General features: G+C 41.7%; 1 protein-coding gene across 3 annotated transcripts in view; it reads left to right on the plus strand.

The window, feature by feature from the left end:
- Positions 1-155: 155 nt before the first annotated feature.
- The window catches only part of daam1a (dishevelled associated activator of morphogenesis 1a), a 30,900-nt gene continuing 8,015 nt past the window's right edge, over positions 156-23,040 (plus strand). The window contains exons 1-18 of one of the 3 annotated variants that reach the window (XM_071471143.1): positions 156-677; positions 832-926; positions 14,140-14,357; positions 14,440-14,529; positions 15,069-15,140; positions 15,482-15,576; positions 15,664-15,883; positions 16,525-16,638; positions 17,370-17,480; positions 19,148-19,251; positions 19,389-19,455; positions 19,806-19,923; positions 20,008-20,146; positions 21,386-21,444; positions 21,765-21,952; positions 22,055-22,321; positions 22,431-22,538; positions 22,772-22,872. In XM_071471143.1, coding sequence (XP_071327244.1) covers positions 14,172-14,357; positions 14,440-14,529; positions 15,069-15,140; positions 15,482-15,576; positions 15,664-15,883; positions 16,525-16,638; positions 17,370-17,480; positions 19,148-19,251; positions 19,389-19,455; positions 19,806-19,923; positions 20,008-20,146; positions 21,386-21,444; positions 21,765-21,952; positions 22,055-22,321; positions 22,431-22,538; positions 22,772-22,872 — 2,039 coding nt within the window. In that variant the 5' untranslated portion in view covers positions 156-677; positions 832-926; positions 14,140-14,171. The remainder of the gene's footprint in view (positions 678-831; positions 927-14,139; positions 14,358-14,439; positions 14,530-15,068; positions 15,141-15,481; positions 15,577-15,663; positions 15,884-16,524; positions 16,639-17,369; positions 17,481-19,147; positions 19,252-19,388; positions 19,456-19,805; positions 19,924-20,007; positions 20,147-21,385; positions 21,445-21,764; positions 21,953-22,054; positions 22,322-22,430; positions 22,539-22,771; positions 22,873-23,040) is intronic. The other 2 variants (XM_071471145.1, XM_071471144.1) reach the window with 2 other exon arrangements.

Here is a 23,040-nt window from a genome sequence, read left to right on the forward strand (position 1 = left end):
ACACTCATGTCAATAAAGCTCAGTGAATTCAGCTGCATTGACTGTCACACCTCCCTCCCTCCCTCCCTCTCTCTCTCACACACACACTCACACAGTGCAGTGGGTGAGGTCTGGGTGTGACCGCCTCCAATAGGAATGCAGTAGTGTGTGTTTTGCAGCCTCTGATCCGTCAGTTTCCCTCTGCTTTCTGCTGTCACACACAGACACACACAGAGACTGTGGTGAACTCGGTGTCACTGATCTGAATGAAAAAAGGAGAAAGAAGGACACATAGGTAGAAACAGACATTGGATGATTTTTCCCGGACAGCTGCAGATTTCCTCCAGACTTTGAGGGAATCTCAGTCTCTCAGCTGGTGACGTTCTTCTGGTGGATTCTGTTTTAACTCTACGAGCCTCCTGTGTATTATGACCGTGGACTCTGAACAGTTTGACTCTACTGAAAGTTTCACAGACTGACTCAACTTCTTTATTCTTTAAAAAAGTTTCATCTTTGGAGTCGAAGTTTGGTTTCATCGTCTCCGTCTCTTTGTTGAACATGTAAAAAGATCTCGTCAGCAGAGACTCAGAGTGACTGATCTCTGACACAGATGTTCATCTGACACCTGACTGATGCTACACCCACGGCTGGAGCTGAACATGGTCTCTCACTGCATCACATAGACGAGGATCCCACAGGTAAGAAGCCCTCACAGTGTATGTAGAGGATGTGACATCATTACTGTGGGCCAATAAGATTCATTCTGTGTCCTGTAGCCAGGGTTTTATTTTAATATCTGTGTTCCATTGTGGTGACATATAACAATACACACTGCAACTGTAATACAACCAGGGACCAATGAGATTCTCCAGGTCCAGAGGAGGGAAACCAGACTGTGGAGTCTCATCAGGTGCTTTAGAGGACAGGAGGGACTGTGAACCTGACAGGTACAGTCCAAGGAAAGATACTGAAGTTTGGTCGAGGTGGTGTCAACATTACTGATATTCTGTAAATAATGAATCCCCTACTGTGTGTAGGGGCCTCTGTACAGAGGAGCGATCACCTGATGACTCACCATCTGTCTCTGACGCTGTCCTTTCATTCTTCCTGTTGATAATCATCTGTTTGGATTTTCCACTTTTTGACATGGAGGAAATCTCAGTCTCTTTTGGTGCATAATCACACTGAGATAATAAACAAGTATGTGGTCAACATACAGCGACATGTTCCTGTCATCGTCTGATCACAGTGAGAGGCCTTGATAGAAGACCAAAAAAAAAACCAAAAAAACAATGGGATGAGTTTTTCAACATATTTAATGTTTTTAAAATATTTTTTATTTTAAAACATTTTGAAAAAAAACGTAATTTATATATTTATTTATTTTTTATAATCACATCTTTTCACAAAAATTGTCCTGTTTTTCAAATGATTTGTCGGCCCACCAGTAGCTCATTATTCTAAGATTTACCACCCTTCTTTCACTCTGCTGGTCTCCAGCAGAGGTGAGTGACCCATCATCACTTAGGGAAGATAAGCCATAGATTTAATATAATATACATGATATATTCTTCATCTGTATTTCCATCACTGTACAGAACACAGTATTTACACTCAGAGAAAAAATGATTCCTCCTTTTCTCCGTGGCTCCTCAGAGTCTCGTTTTCTTCACTGCTCCTGAATTAACCAGGAGGAACCAGCCACGTTTTCTCTTGGAAGGTGTTGAAAATACAACAGATGACAGTAGATGATGGCTCACTTTGTAAACAGCTGGTGAACCGAAACTAGACAGACTCTGATCGACCTTGGATGCTGGTGTTTTTCTGGCCTTTGATTCTCTGTCTGAGGCAACTATGTGGAGATTAAATACACAGACTTTCTGTGGCAGCTTCAGTTTGCACTGTTACTGTTTACAGATCATTTAATGACCTGGTTCAGTGGAAAGGACTGAATTAATTTCTTATTTCTGATTAGAGATTCATTGGGTTGTTGTCAGTGAAAATCCACGTGGCTCCAAGAATCTGCAGAATTCATCACATCCCACAAAAACACAAAGTGTCTGACTCAACAAATTAAATCAAGCTGTTGTAATGTGAACAAACATGAGCTTGAAATATCAAGAAATGTCGTGAATCATTACATTAAATTAGAAAGTCTTTATTGTCCCTGAGGGGGATTTGGTTTGCAACAGTACACAACCAAGCGCACATCATTAAAAAAGTCATCTAATAAACAGAGATAAAACCATTGACTTCATCATGATAAATTACAGTCAGATATGAGACACCAAGAGTCTCAGCTGACAGCACAAATGACCTCAAATATCTGTTTGATTTGGGTCTGAGGGAAAGTTCCCCTCCGCCCTGAGGACAGGAGTCCAAACTCTGCATGGAGAGGGTGACATGATGGGGGTCTGTCAAAATGACCTTTGACCTCAGTGGCTATGACTTTATAAACTTAGCTGAGATCATTCACACAGTTAGTGCCCATGATCAATTGGCAAAGTTTAACAATATTTCCCAGCCTGTGTTTGTGGATCATGCTGAGGTTCGCAAACCAACAGATCATTGCGAATGTTAAAACTGACTCGATAACGGACGAGTAAAACATTTATTAGAGTGATCTGTCAACGTTTAAACCCCTCAGCTTTCCCCAGAAGAACAGTCTCTGGTTGGTCTTTTTGCAGATGATGTCATTTTATCATCCAGAATGGTGCCCAGGTCCTTAAACCGTCTCACTGTCGCCACAGCTGTAACATTTATAAAAGATGGTTTCTGCAAAGATCAGTTGCAAGAGCTGCAGCATCACTGCACCATTTAATGAAATTGTCCAAAACTGGACCGTGGTCCCTCATGGTCCTGCAGGAGACTGACAATCACTGAATCATCATTTTGTAGATTATGGACTCAAGTAAACACACATAAATTGAGATTATTGATTTTTTAGACCTATACACAGCTGCAGGGATGACGTGTTCCTGTAGTCCAACCCTGACGTCATCATTACCTGGGTCCCTCCACAAACAGCCAATCGGATTTCTCCGCTGTGTTTTGGATGATTAGAGAAAATCAGCAACAGTTTCTGATCCTGACAGGTTTTGTTCAGCAGGATAATCTTCACTAATGACACCACTTTATGATGTTTGAAGCATAAATACAATCAGCAGCAGTAAAAAGCTCATGTTAGGCTATAAACCAGTGACACTACGGTCACATGACTTCACCGTCACCACCACTAAACTTCAACTTGTAGTTTGATTTAGCTCTGAGCTCTTCTACAAAAGCCTTTCCTCTGACAAAGTTAGCAACAGTTTGTAGAAACACAGCGAGGCTGTAAAGGTGGACTGGTGAGTAGATCAGTTTTCATGTTGGACTGATGACGTTTATGCCCCCGACAACCTCCATAGTCTCATTTAGACACTTGTTAGCAACCGACCTTTTTTAACAGACGGAGAAGCTTCAAGAAATCAGGACTGAGGGATTTACTGACTGATTTGATGCCAGAGAATCAAGCCTGAAAGTGTCTTAAGCTGGTGTTAAACACAGACCTGATTTCAGTCATCAACCAGAAACACATTAAATGACATGCTAATCAATTTCCTGGTTCTAGGACTCGCTCCTGCAGAACTCTACATGGTAAACATCTTAAATCCTCCCTCCCTCGACTCTCTCACACTCAGCTGACTCAGGTCATTTTTGTAAATTTTTTTCTTGTGAACAACTGAACTTTCAGTTAGAAGCGTTTTGCAGTCAGCAGAGAAAATCATTTACATGGCACAAGCTCATACTTGTGTGAAGACTTCTGGATTCCTAAATCTGTCTTGATTCAGGTTGTGGATGACCTCTGTCCCACTGAGAGACACTGATTGACCGTGAGACACAGACACTGCTGTTTGTGTCGGCTGTGACCTCGACAGGACCTTCACAGATACAAAGACACTGAACTGTTGTCTGATGATAAGAGACGCGAGTGGAGATACACAGTCCAAATGAAACTGGATTCCTTCCCTTTTAGATAAATATTGATTTAATCACTTTGTCCTCTTAGAAATATTTTAGGTAACAATTAATTTCCTGTTTCTGTTGGAGGCAGGTGAGGGTGCCCCACAGCTTGTTGGTGTATTTCTTCTCTCCACAGCCACAAGTGTGAGTCCACAGGGAGGGTGTCGGGACCGGGCTGGTGTTGGGCCACAGATGTAAACATATGTAGAGATAGTTTAGGCCAGTGGTTCCCAACATTTTTCTTAAGGGACCCATATTTTTACCATTGTAAACTTTGGTGACACCCCCCCCATGAAAAGTAAAATAATATAAGGAACATCATAACTTCTTTTACATGAAATACTTTATTACATTTCAGTAATTTCATAACAGCATGGAACAATGAGGAGAACCTGTGTATGATTACAACATATTTCTTCAGAACTTGTACTTATTAACTAATTAGGAGAGAGCACTCAAGAGATGCAACCGATGCCGGCCTGTGGTCGCTTCCCGCCCTGAAGAAACTCTCCTTTATGTTTTGGGGCCTGCTAGTGACAACAAGCTCTCTTTTTCTGATGAAAGACTCTTTGGGCTTACCCACTGTCTCGGGGTGTTTAGTTGTCTGGTGTGGCTTCAGCTTGCAGGGCTTCAAACTTCCATTTGCCAGTTTCTCACGGCAAAATATACATTCAGCTCTAATTTTACCCATTGCTTCTATGAAGCCAAACTCAACATAACTTTCTTGGTAGCCCCTCTTTTTCTTTTTGACATTTTCCGCAGTCTCCTCTACCTGACGCTTCGCCATTTCTCCCTACGTTGCTAGGCAACGGCTGCAGCACGAGAGGCGTTCACGTCACACACGCTCTGTTCCTCGTGATATATATAACTTATTTGTTTATCTATTTAAATACACGAATAAATGTTTAATGTGGCCCTTGAATTTAGTTGATTTTGTCACATATAGGAATTAAATGCTTACTAATTTATTTAACATTTTAATTACATAAAAATTATTAAACCCCTTAAAATCAAGAGGGCTTTGCGACCCCCCCTGGATCTTTGGCGCCCCCCTTGGGGGGTCGGGCCCCCCAGGTTGGGAACCACTGGTTTACGCTGTAATTACTGTCTTTTACAAAGACGACTGTGTATCAGTGTTAGGCTGAAGTGAATATAATGTGGTGGAAATGTGTTGTCATAAGGAATCATTAAAACTAGTGAGTAAAATGAATGAAAGAAATAAATGAAGTTTAATATCCTATAAATACAATAAGATTTAGCATGAGTACATTATAGCATTATAGTAGTAGTATAATATAAGATTAGTAATAGTATATAGTATGTATATAAATAGTAGTTTAATTGAGTGAATACAGTAATAATAGTAAATAAAATAGTGATTGATTAATTGTATAGGTGGTATATTAATATAATGATAATATATAATAAAGTAAAATAATAATATGATAATAATATTATAAATACATTTATTGATTGTATGTATTAATTGTACATACATTCAATGAATACAAATATAATGATGTAGATTTTGAAATTATACTCCACATATTGCATAGTCAGTTCTCAGGATGATTCAGATCATTGATTTCCATATGAACTGATTAAGATATTTAGACCAGTTAATAATCTTTTCTTGTTCCTCTTAAAAAATATGAGATGAAAAGCAGCCAATTATTATATATGAATACTGAACAACACAACAGACTGACACTGTGCAGCTGACTCACAGTGTGTCCCTGTTTTATAAGTAGTAGTATTAGTAGTTTTTCTGTGCAGTATTTAAAAGTGGATGAACTGTGTTCTCACCTGGAGCTGAAACTCTGACAAGGATTAACCACAGACGACACTGTGAGACAAAAGCTCAACAAACGTTTTAACAGTTCCTGATGACAGCAAATTATTTTACACCGCATCAGTGATTCACATCACGTAAACCTCACGCTGATACACACTCCTTTGAGAAAACAGTAATTACAGCCTAAACTATAAGTAACTGTGTAAGTAAACCAACATTTTATTTTTACTTCACATGGATCATAAACCATTGAATATAAAAGGATTTAGGGAAATCAGCTTATTTGTTTACAGATTAGTCTTGTCTGGTCAAATATGGCAGCATTGTTGACATAGCAACAGGCTGAAGCAACCAATATGTCCACGTATATATGTCTTTGGATTATCTACCACATGATGATGTACATGGTGATGTGGACTAGTTAGTGCTGAACCAGATTCCTGATCCCAGGAAACCTAAGATAAGCTCAGAGGTATGTGGTTAACCCACCAACCTCACTTAACATGAAGAGTTCACAGAGTCAGCTGATAACCAGCTTACGTGTTACTGGTTATTCAGGACGACCGATGTCAATAAAACTGAAGCCAGGTAGCCCACAGGCCCAGCTCTGGTAAGGCTAGTTTTCAGGTGTAGATTCACCTCAGGCTGACGCAGTGTAGCACTGATCTCTCTTCACTATGAGCTGCTGTTATTGCAAATTTCAAATCTGAGCTATTTTTTGGTCTTAAGTACCTGCACAATGTTCCAGTCAACAGACACACTGCAAATGAAATAGAGGTGGAGCCTCATTTTAAATGTGACTAAATGAAAGACAAACAGGGATACAGCAAAGGTATCTTCAAACCAAGGTCTGAAGGTCTGATATTTAAAATCAAGTAATTAAGTAAGTACCAAATCTTTCACGTCAAAATATTGAGCAAATGTTTATTTATTGTTCGTTAACTTAACAATGCTTTGGTCTTAACAAACAGGTTTATTGATATAGTTTGGTGTAGAGACAGAACATGGAGTCTGCCTGAATCCTTTTTCCCATGATTCACCTTCACCACTCCTTGTCTTGTAGGTCTTCAGAGCTCAGGTGGGCCTCAGGTAGAGTGGTACCATATAGTTTCACATGATTGTCAGTATTTTCATTCCCTCTGCAGGTTTACAGAAGCTTTAATGGTTTGACTTCTAGTTCTAGTTAATAAAAGGGGGCGGTTGTGATGGAACACTTTGTTTTCATAATAAATATTGTTTGTTTTATAAATATCATGAGACCCTTTGTTTCCAGCACACATTAGACCTGGAGCCTGAAGCCTGGATCACAGGACTGTCTCTACTGCCTTCTCCATAATACAACTGAGAGGAATTTAAAGTCTAGTAAAACCTGGCTGGGGTCCTATAGAGAAAGAACTTTGTTATTCAAACATCTTGTATATCAGTACATTTGCGGTGGTTTTGTTCATTCATACTGTAGTCTTTTATTCTCAGTGTCAGTGTTTAATCTGAGCTCTGTGACATTAAAGTCGTGTCTTCAGTCACATCTGTTTTCTTCTCTGTGAACTGATGTATTCAGTGCTTGATGTTTCAGGTTTGTGTCTCAGTGTCAGGCATTGAACCAAACTTAAAAAGCATCAACGTGTGCTCCAGAATCCAGAATCTGGCCATCAGCAGCACCCGCACAAATGCTGCCGCTGCACTGTTGGGCTGCTGGACCATCAGAAAAGGTTTTACCAGTCCTGTTAGTCTCTTTACCTGGCCGGCTCAGCGTGCCTTTCCCTTGGGGGTCTCACTGGCCAATCACTGTAATCAACTCTCTCTCCTGGAAACAGTCCACAATAATGCACTGTTTCCCTTTTGTTTGAGGAACATTTCTTACACTGACAGTGAGCAGCTGTATGAGGAAATCCCTGCAGCTTGAAAATGAAACATCTTCAGTTGGAACCAGTGAGCTGAGAGCTGAGAGCTAAGTTGTGGTTTTTATTGTCGTTGTTGGTTTCATCCATTTGGACTGAGGACCACAGGCCTGTTTTGGGTCGGTCCTCAGGTTTTCAGTGGGGTCTGTTGTTATGTCAGGTGTATTCCAGCTCAGGGATCACATTGTTTGGAGGATGCAGTGTACGAGGGCTTTGCTTCTGTAGCCATGTAGACCACAGAGTCCAAACCAAAGCGAAACCATATGGCCAACAGAGGATTACTGCTTTGCGTCACCAGCTGATCGTTGCGTCACAAACAAGCTTTGACAACACGTAACTTATTTTCACAGTAACTTGAGGTTTTAAGGTCCTTGGTTTTAACAGTTGCACTGACATTTAACAGTGTGATCCTCAGGCTCTGTCTGTGGCATTTGCTGATATATGATTTTCACTGCTAGCGCAATGAATCTTGGGAAGAAGGCTTTATGTCTCAGCCCCATGTGAAGGAGCCTTTGATATGGGACAGCCTAGTCGCACCGGTCTTCAGCTGCAGGCTCTGAAGGATGTCTTAGTAACAGTATGACGGACACAACTCAGTCAGTCAGAGTCTTCAGTGTGATGGTTTCCATGACAACACAGAGGACATTCACAGGACAGATGTTCAGTGCTGCATCAACAACACCAGCTCTGGTAAACATTCACTGACTGAACTGTCCTTGAGTGAGACAGTGAATCCCACACAGCTGTAGAATCACTGTTCTGTTACTGACACTGACCTTTGACCCCTGTGTGGAGGACAGGCTGGAGAGAACACACTTTCCCTCCAGAGATCAATAAAGTTATTGATTAAACCTTGAATTATAATGCTGTCATCAATCTATACACAGATTGAACACACACACACGCACACAGGGCTGATCATTATCTGAGTCCTGCAGCAACCACTGACATGTTGTTATGTAAAAAACATTTATGTGACTGAGACAAGGACACAGTTTGTGTCAAATATCAACACACAGAGATCCAGCTCTGTTATTGTGTACTTGTTGTTTGTATGGCTGAAGTGCGGCAGTGTCAGTTTGTTCTGGATGTCAGGGTCCTCAGAGGATCAACCTCACTCACAGTTTCTCTGTCAACAGCTATGAGAAAACATGTGAAGCTGCTTCTACTGTAGCTGAGTTTTTCTATTCAATGCTCCTTCACACATCCACTTCAGTACATGTCTGATAGACACAATATGATGTAGCACAAGAGGTGCCACAGTGTAAAAAGTCTCACAATAGGATCTTAACTCAAGGTCCACTTACATTTTTCTGGACATTTCAACCACAGCTCACTTAATATGAAGTTTCAGAGTTTAGGTTGTAATCAAAACTGAACCAACGTCATGGCAATTGCTGCCGAAGAAGACAGTGAAATGCTGTTGCAATTTCCAGAAAAAGTTTGTAAGTGGACATTGAGTTCTGAATATTTTGTCAAACTACACTTCAGTGAACTCTCTACAGCCGTCGTGACTATTAAGGACGCAGAGGACACCATATACTTAGATTTTACATTTCATACTTTAGATTTTACATTTTATCTGGATCTGGATCTGACCTCTTAGTGAGCTTCACTGTCCTGATCAGTACAGCTTCCTTCTGCTAAGGGTGTGTCTCTGCCTACCTGTCTGTCAGCAGTCATGCCTAACATAACCATTGTGCCGCTCCTAAACCACCTGTCAGCCCAGTCTGGCCTTCACCCTAACCTGTTTTATCATATTGGCACTGGTGCCAACTCTCACTTCCTAGCACAGAGCCAATCAGGAATCAATGTTCCTGTGCACAGCAGAGAGAAAGCAGAACTACAGGTGATGGTCAAGACATTTAATCCCTCATCAAAGCTTTAAAATAGAATCATACTGTGTATTTGTTACTTCAGTTTGTTTGTGTTTGTGAGGGTTTAAAGTTCTGTAACATTTAACCTTCTTCCTGTAGAAATGAAGTGTGACTCTATAGAGTTTAAAAAGTGACTCACTCATTTATTTAAGACAACTTCAACATCTGAATCTATACCAGCTGATGGGATCAGAGTCACAACTTATAGTGGTGATGATGATGATCAAGTGTCTGTTAAGTCAGTGTCTATTTTACACTTTTATGAACTCAGTTCCTCAACATTACACAATCTTCATCACCATGGTTACTATAATAACAGTCATGTCTTGGTTAAGTTAGGAAAAGATGGTGATTTTGGTTAAAATAAGTACTTCCTCAACATTAGACAATCTTTGTTGTCATGGTTACAATAATAACAATGAACATATACTGCTCTGACTTTATACAGAAGTGATCGTTACACCAGTCGTTAACCAGCCTGGTCTCTGTGTATGATTTTATGAATGAGAAATGTTGTAGTTAAACAACCTCTGGTCACACTTTAGGAGATAGTGGCTCACACAGTATTTTGTACAGTATATGGGCGCATAACACCCCTACCCTAGGTAAGTGAGAACGTGACAATATATATATATATATAAATTGTCCCTGCCCCAGATGTGTTTTACATCAACACTGAAGGCTTAAAACTACTCCAACATACCATCAGCCTTTGATTGGGTTACACATCCTGTGCAAGAAGACAAAAGGGTTGTGGTCAGTAAAAATGTGACGGGACATTAGATGAGCCAATGTATATATCAAAATGGTTCAGAGTCAAAACCATGCTGAGGGCCTCTTTTTCAGTTGTGGAGTACAGGTGCTGGTGTTGGTAGGACTCTGGGACTCCTCTACACCATCAGCTCCATCCTTAAACAGCTCCAACCCCCAACTCATTCACATCAGTTGCAAGTTGTGATGGCTTATCAAAATGCAAGCATAGGAGCATTTGTCAGTAGAGCTTTAATCTGCTGAAAAGCATAATGACAATCATCAAACCACATCCCAGTCGTCCCAGTCTTTTCAAACTCCAAACCTGTTTACACACAGCATTGATCTGAGCAGCTGATGAATCGTCCTTAGACACCACAGTAACTGTCAAAGACAGAGTGGCACATAATCTGTGTGAAGCAACAAATTACATTAATATACAACTATAAATGGCAGCAAATATGTTTTATAGGAAACATAATCACTGGATGGATTATGTTTTTTTGAATGAGTGAATGAATGAGTGAGTGAATGAAGCTGCAGGATTATAGCTGACAGCTGATTTACATGGTGGAGGTTTGACTCATGCAGCACCAGAGACAAGAGCCTGTGAATATTCTCATTTGTCCAGGTCATAGTATCTCAAAGGAGTTTTAAATCGAAAGCAACTGGACTTGGTTATTTGTCTAGGACGACGTTTCACCTCTCATCCAAGAGGCTTCATCAGTTCTTTCTCACACCTGACCAGGCTGGGACTGGTCCAACTATCTGGTGTGGAGACCCAGGTATTTAACCTCAGGGAGGGGCTTTCACAAGGCTGATGATGTCACTGGTTCCCTTTGTGCTCCATGTGCCAACGACAGTCGTTACAGTGACTGTCTGGGTGGAGAGTTGGTTTCCACTTCGTTAGAGCCCTATTGTGTTATAACGACAGTGGTTGGAGTCACATGCCACTTGTGAACAGTTGTTTTTCTTAGAGGTTAAATTGTTGAATCTCCTGGGAAGGGATGAAAGGGCAGCATTGTAAATTGGAGATAGGTGGTGTCTGAGGCCTCCTCCCCTGTTGAGGGATGGTTTCTCTACTTTCACATAGATGGCTTCTTTCACTCCTCTTTCGAACCACCTGTCCTCCCTGTCCAGGATGTGAACCTTGCTGTCCTCAAAGGAGTGGGCTTTCTCCTTAAGATGTAAGTGGACAGCAGAGTCCAAGCCTGAGGAGTTAGCTCTCCTGTGTTGGGCCATGCGTTTATGCACTGGTTGTTTTGTTTCTCCAATGTAGAGGTCTTTGCATTCCTCATTGCATTGGACTGCATACACCAGGTTGCTTTTTTGGGTGTGTGGTGTTCTGTCTTGCTGGGTTTGAAATACACAGGGATACTGTGTTTGTTGAAGATCCTCCTGAGTTTTTCTGATACCCCAGACACACATGGGATGACTATGCTGTTTCTCTTGTTTGGTTTTTCTTTCTCAACCATTTTGCTACTTTTCTTTCTGGAAGCAGAAGCAGTTTTCACAAAGGTCCAGTTGGGGTAACCACAAGTTGTGAGGGCGCCTCTCAGGTGCTTGTGTTCTGCCCTTTGGGCCTGTGAGCTGGTGGGTACGTTATCAGCTCTGTGTTGCAGGGTTCTGATAACACCAAGCTTGTGTTCCAGAGGGTGATGTGAGTCGAAAAGTAGATATTGGTGTGTATGTGTGGGTTTTCTGTATACCCCAATGTGGAGGCTCCTGTCCTTTTTCATATGGACGTCACAATCTAAGAAGGGCAGACTATTGTCCTTGACATCCTCTCTGGTGAACTTGATGTTTTTGTCCACTGAGTTAATGAGTTCAGTAAAAGCTTGCACCTCTTTGGTTTTGATTTTAACCCATGTGTCGTCCACATATCTGAACCAGTGGCTCGGTGTAATTCCTTCAAAGAAGTTCAGAGCCCTGTTCTCTACCTCCTCCATGTATAGATTTGCCACAATGGGGGATACTGGAGAACCCATGGCACAGCCATGTTTTGTCTGTAAGATTTACCGTCAAACTGGAAATATGTAGTGTTTAGACATAAATCCAGAAGCTGGCAAATGTGTCCGGGTTTGAGATTTGTTCAGTTTTGCAGGGAGTTGTCCTGTGTGAGTCGTTCTCTTACTGTGGCCGAAGCCTCCACGGTTGGAATGCAGGTGAAAAGAGAAGTCACATCATAGGAAACCATGGTTTCATCTGGCTCCATTTTTAAGTTCCGGACTTTACTCACAAAGTCTATGGAGTTTGGGATGTGGTGTGGGGTGTTGCCCACCAAAGGTGTGTTTGGCTATGAAACGAAACAACCAGTGCATAAACGCATGGCCCAACACAGGAGAGCTAACTCCTCAGGCTTGGACTCTGCTGTCCACTTACATCTTAAGGAGAAAGCCCTCTCCTTTGAGGACAGCAAGGTTCACATCCTGGACAGAGAGGACAGGTGGTTCGAAAGAGGAGTGAAAGAAGCCATCTATGTGAAAGTAGAGAAACCATCCCTCAACAGGGGAGGAGGCCTCAGACACCACCTATCTCCAATTTACAATGCTGCCCTTTCATCCCTTCCCAGGAGATTCAACAATTTAACCTCTAAGAAAAACAACTGTTCACAAGTGGCATGTGACTCCAACCACTGTCGTTATAACACAATAGGGCTCTAATGAAGTGGAAACCAACTCTCCACCCAGACAGTCACTGTAACGACTGTCGTTGGCACATGGAGCACAAAGGGAACCAGTGACATCATCAGCCTTGTGAAAGCCCCTCCCTGAGGTTAAATACCTGGGTCTCCACACCAGATAGTTGGACCAGTCCCAGCCTGGTCAGGTGTGAGAAAGAACTGATGAAGCCTCTTGGATGAGAGGTGAAACGTCGTCCTAGACAAATAACCAAGTCCAGTTGCTTTCGATTTAAAACTCCTTTGAGACACCAGAGACAAGACAATGGTGGTTTAGGTTAGATGTAAAACATGTTAAACAGTTTGTGTCTGAAGTCACTGTGAACTTGTTCTGGGTTTAACCAGACCAGGATCTGTCCCTGGCCTGAACCCAGCTCTGAACAGAACCATAAACACTTTGATAAAGCTGGAGTCAGTCCAGGTGGAGTTCTCTGTGTACAGGAGTTGGGTGTAGAGTTCAATTCAATTCAATTTTATTTGTATAGCGCCAAATCATGATATACATTATCTCAAGGCACTTTACAGGGTAAGGTCAAGACCTTACTTTGTTACAGAGAAAAAACATTCCCACAAAGAGCAGCGCTTGGCGACAGGGGGGAGGAAAAACTCCCTTTTAACAGGATGAAACCTCTGACCAAAGGCCCTGAGTGTGTGTCTGTTATTTACAGCTACACTGAAACTGCTGTTTGTGGTGCAACATACCTGAGCCGTGTCTTTATCATAGATCAAACTCTTAAATAAATAAATCACCAGACACAGTGATGTCAGAGTGCAAGGCCACACCTCCTGACTCAGCTGTTCAGATGAAGCTGTGTGTGTGTGTTTGTCTGTGTGGGATTGTTATCACTGTGGACAGATGTTAGTTCTGTTGTTGGAGACAATGTGATTGACAGTCAGACGTCTCAGGTGTTGAGGAGCAGTTCAGTGGAAAAGCATCCGAACAGTTGAACTGACAATGACACTGAAATGGCCAAAGAACTGTGTGTTGATTATTAGCAGAGGCAAACCAAGCAAATGCTTGGGGCCCCAAATGGGAAAGGGGCCCCCAATGGCCCCTCATATTTGTACATTTTGCAATGAGTACTATAAACCCCCTTAAACCTCCCATAATAATAGGGAATAACTAACATCATATTTCTTTGCTAATTTTTTATCCAGGCATCACTTCTGCTGACGTCCCTGCTGTAACTATGGCAGCCCAGGGGAAGCAGCCTGAGGGGCGTGGCCTGACCTCTCTGCTTTCCTGCTGCTTCAATGGAAGCGACCAACCGGAGATCACCTACCTCCACGACAACAGCAACAGTGTGGCTGCACTTGAGCCCACCCTGCCCATGCCCCCCCCCGAGGAGCTGGAGTCCATGTTCACTGAGCTGGTGGTGAGTTCAAGTTCCTTCAAACATCCAAATTTGTTCTACAGCTTCCTTCTTGTCCTCCTCATCCTCACTTTCTTCATCCCAGGATGAACTGGACCTCACAGAGGAGCACAGAGCTGCCATGTTTTCTTTACCAGCAGAGAAAAAATGGCAGATCTACTGCAGCAAGAAAATGGTAAGAAACTATAACTTCAGCAGAGCTTGCCTCCTCCTGCATCTGCTCTTATTGGTTAAAGCTCAAGGTTTTACTTCTCTTCTGTGTTTTATCTGAAGTGTTGATCTCCATCAGAAGATACATTTGTGGTTTTAAGAACCAAAAACCATCTCAGTGTAGTTCTCCTCTCTCAGGCTTCTCTCTGGAGCTCTAGTAACAACAGGTCAGTCAGCCAATCAGAAGAGAGGTTGGTGACTGCTTTGTTGTGACATCACAAAGTTCCAGAAGTCCTTACAGTTCCTTTTAAGGCTCAGTTTCCGAATACAGACTGTGTGCATTTCTCTGTGGACTGAGGCTTTGATATTTTCACAGTATTAATATAGAACCTTGAACTTCTTTATAATCAAACACACATGGACATCTGCCTTTAGGCTGTATGGAACTTTTCTCCACGCAGATAAAAAGATAAAAACACCCAACAGATGATTTGTTGTCTGGTCTATATAAGTGCAGCATCTCTATAACCCTGCTCTGTGTGTCTGTATGTGTGTGTTCTGCAGGAGGCAGAGGAGAATAAAGGAGCCACCAGCTGGCCTGACTTTTATATTGACCAGCTCAGGTCCATGGCTGCTGTGAGTAACACACCAAAGATATAAAATTGTTTCATCCTGATAGTCCCAGTTTATTTTGCTATGCCGCAAATTTTCTTTGTAAAATTTGAAATCACTGATGGTTTTTAAATCCTTGTTAATGAAAAATATCTGTAAGTTCCTCACTTTGCTGTGGTCGTATTTAAAAGTATTTGACCAGAGTAATTTTATACATGGGGCTTTTTATTTTTTTTAATAATATATGCTGTCTTGTATATTACATATATTTACTTACTGACATTTAGTTGTAGTGAGGGTCTGCAGCCTCTTTCAAAGTGTGAAAAGTTGTGAGGCATCATATAGTTTAACCACTCTGTTTCCAGAGGAAGACTCTGCTGGTGTTGGAGGATGATGAAGAGCAGGAGAGACATAAGATAACAGATGGTCTTAAAACAGCGCTGAGGACACAGCCAATGAGGTAACAGACACACACACACACATACATCACTTTTCCCTCCTTTGTTCCACTGACCAACAGAGCCTGCCTCTGACTGATCTCCCTCAGGTTCGTGACGCGGTTCATCGAGCTGGACGGCCTCTCTTGTATCCTGAATTTCCTCAAGTCCATGGACTACAAGACCACAGAGTCTCAGATCCACACCTCCCTGATCGGCTGCATCAAGGCTCTGATGAACAACTCTCAGGGCAGAGCTCATGTCCTGGGTCACTGTGAGAGCATCAACGTCATCGCACAAAGTCTCGCCACTGAAAACATCAAAACCAAGGTGGGTGGAGCCCAAAGAGTGTGGGGTCTCTGTTTGAAGTGATTGTTCACATTTTTTACAAGAAAGTCAAACAAACAAGAAGGAAGAGCAGAACAACAACAAGGAGACAAAACAACTGCACAGTGACATAAAAAGACCATTAAAAGTTGTCACACAACCCCAAAGACTCGCAAATGACCACAAAGACATGCACAAAAAACAACCACAAAGAGACACAAAATGACCACAGGAGATGCAGAATGACCACAAAGAGATCACACTAGCCCAGTGTCCATGTCCTCATAAAGATTCTGGTCCATACAGTTGGTCAAAAACTGCACAGAACCTTCATCAAACAAACATCCATGTGAAGGGAAACAGGAGATTCACTGCAGTCATACAAAAAAACAGTTCTTTACTCCTAACGAGATGATACAAAAGACCCTCATTATCTAAAAATGATCTGCAGTCATAAAAACACATGAGGGTGTATTAGAGAAGAACTGGTGTCATGAGTCTGAGATACTGAGGTCCAGCAGTTTGGTTTGTGTCTGATCACAGGTTTCAAAATCTTTAAGGACAAACCTTTACTTCCTGTAAACTCAACATGTACAACAGTAAATGATCATGAATTGTAAGTGACTGTTGTTCTCTCCTCTTAGGTTGCAGTGTTAGAGATCCTGGGTGCAGTGTGTTTGGTGCCAGGAGGCCATAAGAAAGTCCTAGACGCCATGCTGCACTACCAGAGATTTGCCTCAGAGAGAACTCGCTTTCAGGTCTGCTGCTGTTTTGTTAATTTGTCTGTGCTTCATTTCATTTCCTGCAGAGGAAAATGCAGAAGGACAAAATGATATGTTGACATGATGAATCAAAGCTTAATGGTACTGATGTTTATTACTTGAACAGGATTTGTGCAGGGTCTGCTACATTAGTAACTACAGCAGTCACATGAAACCTTCAGCTGAGGATCCTCATAAATTATCTGTGTCGAGCAGAATTAAACCTGTGCATGTCCATATGTGCATTATCACGTTATCAAGTTTACATCCATACACTTAAAATAAATTAAAAAAGACAAATGTCTTCAAAGATAAATATGGCACCTGCAGACATCCTGGGAATGCACCCATTAAGTCAAGGGTCTGCAGATGTGGTGAAGCTCCACCTCTTTGTCATCTAGGCCCCACCCCATGTGTGCAAAGCCATGCCCTCTTTTATTGAAGCAGACATCAGGCATTAACAGGCCATGCCTCCTGAAGGATTGTGCAGCTCATATGGAAACCTGAGACAAGTCCTGTGCGAGCAACAGGCTCTAAGACTGGGGCCATGTTGTCTTCACACCCACCTGAACTGCAGCCCCGCCCCTTGTGATGGAAGCAGGTCCATCTCCCTCCTTCTGTCTATATTTCTGCAACCAGAAAAAGATTTTGAAGCCAAACTGGTGTCAAACAAAAACAGTTATCTGTACTGACAGTATGATCCTGAGTATTTTCTGTTGTGTGTGCAGAGCCTGCTGACAGACTTGGATCGATCCACAGGCCGCTACAGAGACGAAGTTAATCTGAAGACTGCCATCATGTCCTTCATTAATGCTGTGCTCAGCCAGGGAGCGGGAGAGGTGAGAAACAGTGGCTTGTTCCACCATAACCATGGCCTGGACCAAGAGCTGTTTAATCTGACTTTCACCAAAAGCACAGTTCTTAAACTACGTTAAGAGTCACAGTGACATTGTCATGCAGGCATAAAAGGGGCGAACACTCAATCTTGGTCTTACTTGACATAGAGTAAGTGCTGTTTTTGATACCATTGATCATACCATCCTCAGTAGTCGACTAAATAGTTGCATTGATGTCTTGTTGGGAACCTCCAAATTAGTTTGAATCATAGTAGTCAAACAGATGTTTGTTGATCTCCCTTGGTGCCTCAGGGGTCAATTCCCATTCTTTTCTCTGTGTATATGTTTCCCTTGGGCCAGACTCTGGTTGTATATCTAAGCACTGTTACACAGATGACACCCAGCTCTATGTTTCAGTTAAACCAGATGACTTCAGTTACTTCGACATTCTCTACAACTGTTCAGCAGCCATAAAGGACTGGAAGTCACTTAACTTTCTTCAGCTAAATTCTGACAAAACTGAGCTTCTAATTTTTGGTCCTGAAAATACTACAAATATCTCCTCCTTCTCCAGTGTATTAGCCCACTTTCCCTCTACATCAGTAATTAAGTTCAATCCTGTTTTTTTTTCAACTGAGAAAGATTGCAAAAGCCTGACCATTATTATCTACTTTTGATTTTGATCATTCACTCCTTCATTTTTACCTGTCTCAGCTTCTATCACAAACTTCAGCAGCTCAGCTCTGAACCATTTCTAACTCATTCTGCATTGGCTCCAAGAGAAGTTCAGGATTGACTTATAGCTTCTTTTAGTCACTTATAAAGCTCTACATGGATTAGCTCCTATCCACCTTCCTGAGTTAGTAAACCCTTACACCTATGAGGTCATTCAACCAAACATTTTGGCTGTACCACATACTGAATGTAAAACCAAAGGAGACTGTGTTTGTATGTGTGTTGTGTTTGTTTGCATCTTTCGTGTATGCACTTTGTGATTGTTATCTATGTATTTTTCTGCCTCCACGCCAGCTACACTCAGGGCTGAATGTTTTTGGGTTGCCCACCCATCCCAGTCTTGTGAACGTGACATCTCAGTAATGCTTTAAAGGAATTTCTTCAAATTTGGCACAAACATTCACTTGGACTCAAGGATGAACTGATTAGATTTTGGTGGTCAAAGGTCAAAGGTCAAGGTCACTGTGACCTCACAAAACACAAAACATGTTTTTGGCCATAACCCACGAATTCATACACTAATTATGACACAATTTAACTTAAATGTCTATAAGGATAAAAGGAAGTGATGACATTTTATATCTAAAAGGTCAACTTCACTGTGACATCATAATGTCTGGTAAAAACACTTTTGGTTATTATTCAACACTGTAACTCAAAGGGGGAGAGGGTCAGCATATTATTTTAACTTGCTTGGTTGGTGGAGGCATAGAACCATGAGGCCGTAATTCTGTTTTTTTCTGGACTGATATTGATGTACAGTACTTTTAAAAAGGGGTTAAATAGATAAAGGTTTACTTACTTAGGTACCAAAAGTAACCACTTTCCAGGATTTACTTCATCTTCGATCATTTGGTCTGTCTTTTCATATTGTGTAAGAAAAAAGATGAATATGGATAATATGATGACGCTGTGTACATATGTGTCTTTCATAGACCAGCCTGGAGTTCCGTGTCCATTTGCGTTATGAGTTTCTGATGCTGGGAATCCAGCCAGTCATTGACAAACTACGTTCCCATGAAAACCAAATGCTGGACAGGTAAATCAGGTGCACCATGAGGTGCAGGAGTTTTGAAACATATTGTATCATGGATCTAACAGTTAACTGTACTTCAACATACTTTGAATTTGAATTTACTTTGTGTGTTCAGTTGTTGTGGGTGTTGTCTCTTCCAGACACCTGGACTTCTTTGAGATGTTGAGGAATGAAGATGAGCTGGTGATTTTTAAGCGCTTTGATGTTGTAAGTCATTTAGACAAAACTTTACATCCTTTGCATCCAGTCACCACCTGTACTCCAAGATTGTATGGATAAACAGACTCATTTCAGAGTTTTAACAGCAAAGTGTCCTTCTAGTACACACTCCACATTTAAGGGAAATTTTATGGATTATTGGAAAACAAATTAACTTACTAACAAATGCTGCAAGTTTAAAAATCAAACAGAACTAAGGAGTGGTGTATTCCACTGTTTTATTTACTCATAAAACACATTTGTAACAGCACATTTTGAACATTACATTTCTTGTTGGTGTCAGTTAAGATGTAAATCAGGTGTGTCTGTGATAAATGTCTTTTGATGTGTTCCCTCAGGTCCATATAGAGACTAAAAGTGCCAGCCAGATGTTTGAGCTGATCAGGAAGAAGCTGAGCCACACTGAAGCTTACCCTCACCTCCTGTCTGTACTGCAACACTGTCTCATGATGCCATGTAAGACAGACTGTCTGTCTGCTCACTTACAATTTAGTCGTAGATGTTTTTCTGTCTCTTGAGTCCCTCTGTGTTTGTTTGCAGACAAGCAGAACAGTACCACGCTGCAGTACTGGGTGCTGTTGGACCGGATAGTTCAGCAGCTGGTTCTGCAGACAGACAAAGGTGAAAACCCTGATGTTGCTCCACTGGAAGACTTCAACATTAAAAATGTTGTACGCATGTAAGTTTACAGGGTTCCTCACTTTGGCTTAAGAGCATCAATGATGAAGATTCTAAGATAATAAACAGGCTCAGCCAACACCTTTCAAGGTTGTTCAATAATCTGAATAGTAATCTTCATAGATCTAATATTACCTTCATAAAGTCTTGATCAATCAGAGAAATATAGTCTTATATTTTAGCAACTCAACATTGATTAAAGGTTCAGTAAACCATCATCACTGCCACTATATGTCTCATTAGACCACTGGCATCTCAGACCATCTCCCCTCATGTTCTCAGTCAGTAAGGTGTTTTGAAGCCCAGTGAAAGTGTCACTAAACACACAAGAAGCTCAACTGAATAAAGTTACTCTGTGAACACAAGAGAAAAACAATCTAACCACACCATTAGCCCACACTACCTATTGCTGTGATATGCTGCACTGCAATGCTGACAGTTAGCCAGCTAGTGAAAGCAAGATTTGGCGAACACATTTACAATATTGGTAACAGTGGGTTAGCTAATGTTATGATGCTACTGTAGCCTCACTAATGAAAACAGATATTAACATTATGTAGCATCAAGTTACTGACACATGGAGAAGGAGAAAGTTCTTAGTCTAGCTGGAGCCTTTAGCAGCTTGTAGGGTTCTCCATCTCAGTACAGACAGACCAGGACTGGCTCCATGGTCAGACTGGGAAAGAGATTCAGACCTGGACTGATCCACTGGGACCGGCTGCACAAATGACACTGATGGAGCCTTTACACACTTTATGGATGTTTTGATGGTTCACCGGTTGACCAGGATTTTAGGTAGTCCCCATGTCCAGTCCTCCTAACACCTGGTCTCCTCTCTTTCTTTGTTGGAGACTTTTAAAACGTGGTTTCCTCTTCAGTGGAGGAAATTCTAGAATGTCGCTTTCACCTGAACGCTGCGTACCGCACCATGTCATCTTACCTGTGGGTGTAGCACCTCCTCTCCTAATGCCTCTAACACCCTAACATGTCTACTAGCTCTGACTCTGACTCTGACTTCACTTCTTTACCTGATCTCCTTCACTGATTAAACAGATGTAGAACTGAGTCCTGACACCAAGGTCTCTACTAACTCTGTGGAGAAAGTATAGAGAAAGTATATATAAATGTAATGTAAATATATACAGTATAAATATATATATATATATATATATATGTATGTATATATATATATATATATATACAGTCGTGTGTGTGTGTGTGTGTGTGTCTCTGTCTATAGGCTTGTCAAAGAGAGCGAGGTCAAACAGTGGAAGGAACAAGCTGATAAAATGAGAAAAGGTAAATACACACACGTGCAACATGTACAATATTAATATGTACAAATACTATATTCCAAGATATAAATTCTAATCATACTTTTTTTAGTTTGTATAATTCATCTAAAAACACTTAATTGGTTAATTTTTTACAGTTTTATATTTTGCTGAGTTGATTGAGAAGAACGCGACACAAATCAAAAGCAAAACCAGAAATGAGTCAAACCAATGCTCGTTTCACCCGTCGTCTGTTGCAGCAGTTCTTCCTTCAACAATTACACTAACAATAATATTGATTTATAGACTGAACATGCTGCTATAATGATAGTTTGCTCTCTCCAGATCATCAGAACCTACAGCAGAGGTTTGAAAAGAAGGAGAGGGAGTGTGAGGCCAAGAACAAGGAGAAAGAAGACATGATGGCGATGGTGAACAAGATGAAAGACAAGCTGGAGCGAGAGAGCAACGACCACAAACAAACCAAACTACAAGTGGCAGAGCTCTCTGCTCAGCTGCAGCAGCTCCGCTCTGTATGTTCACCAGCAGCAGACACATTCACCTGTGATCAGCTTCAGTCTCTGTGTGTTTGTGTAATACTGTGATTCATTCATCGTTTGTGTGTCTGTCATCAGTCTCAAGCCTCCACTGTTCCAGGAGGACCTCCTGTGACTGCTGGGGGTTTAGTTCCTCCTGGTGTTGTCCCATCCGTCCCTCATCCTCCTCCTCCTCCTCCCCCTCCTCCTCCACCACCACCTCCTCCAGGAGGTCCACCAGGTTTTGGCATGGCTCCATTTGCTCCACCTCCTCCTCCAGGAGCTCCACTAGGAGGTGTCCAGAAGAAGAACATTCCTCAGCCTCCTAACCCTATGAAGTCCTTCAACTGGAGCAAACTGCCTGAGGTACACGTAGGTCATTGGTGCTAATGTTAATGGGGGGAGGGGCAGACTGACAGCAGCAGTGGAACAATTAAGCTTAAATGTCAATAAACTACATTGTTGTTTGTTTCAGAACAAGACAGAAGGAACCATCTGGAAAGACATCGACGATCTCAAGGTCTTTAAAGTTCTGGATCTGGAGGAGTTCCAGAGGACCTTCTCAGCTTACCAAAAGCCACAAGTAACACAAAAACACAACACCCCTGCCATGCCTCCAGCAACACTTTTGTTTTATGTTCATTGAGTCTTTGTCTCATTGACATAAACATCGGTTTCTGATCAGATCTTTTCAGCCCCAGACGCTAAATGAAGCAATAATCAACCTACTTCATACAACTACTACTGTAAGATCATGATATCATCATGATTTGATCCTGTTATATTGTTCTGTGTTTTGTTGTGACTTTGTGTTAGCAGAAGGATGCTGAGGATGATCACACTTTTGTTAAAAAAGTCAAGGAGCTGTCAGTGATCGACGGTCGGCGAGCACAGAACTGTAACATCCTGCTGTCACGGTCAGTGTGTGTGTGTGTGTGTGTGTGTGTGCGTGTGTGTGTGTGTGTGTGCAAATTTTCTGTATCCTGAATGCACCTTTACATCTGGAGTCTGAGAGTCCAGGTGGGAACTGACCATGACTCAACAGTGACACCCTCACATTATGGAAGGAGCTACAGATTTAACCC

The sequence above is a fragment of the Trachinotus anak genome, unplaced genomic scaffold (genome assembly GCF_046630095.1).
Source record: "Trachinotus anak isolate AG129_WGS33_773 ecotype Australia unplaced genomic scaffold, CSIRO_AGI_Tana_v1 ptg000033l, whole genome shotgun sequence".
Classification (NCBI taxonomy): Eukaryota; Metazoa; Chordata; class Actinopteri; order Carangiformes; family Carangidae; genus Trachinotus; species Trachinotus anak.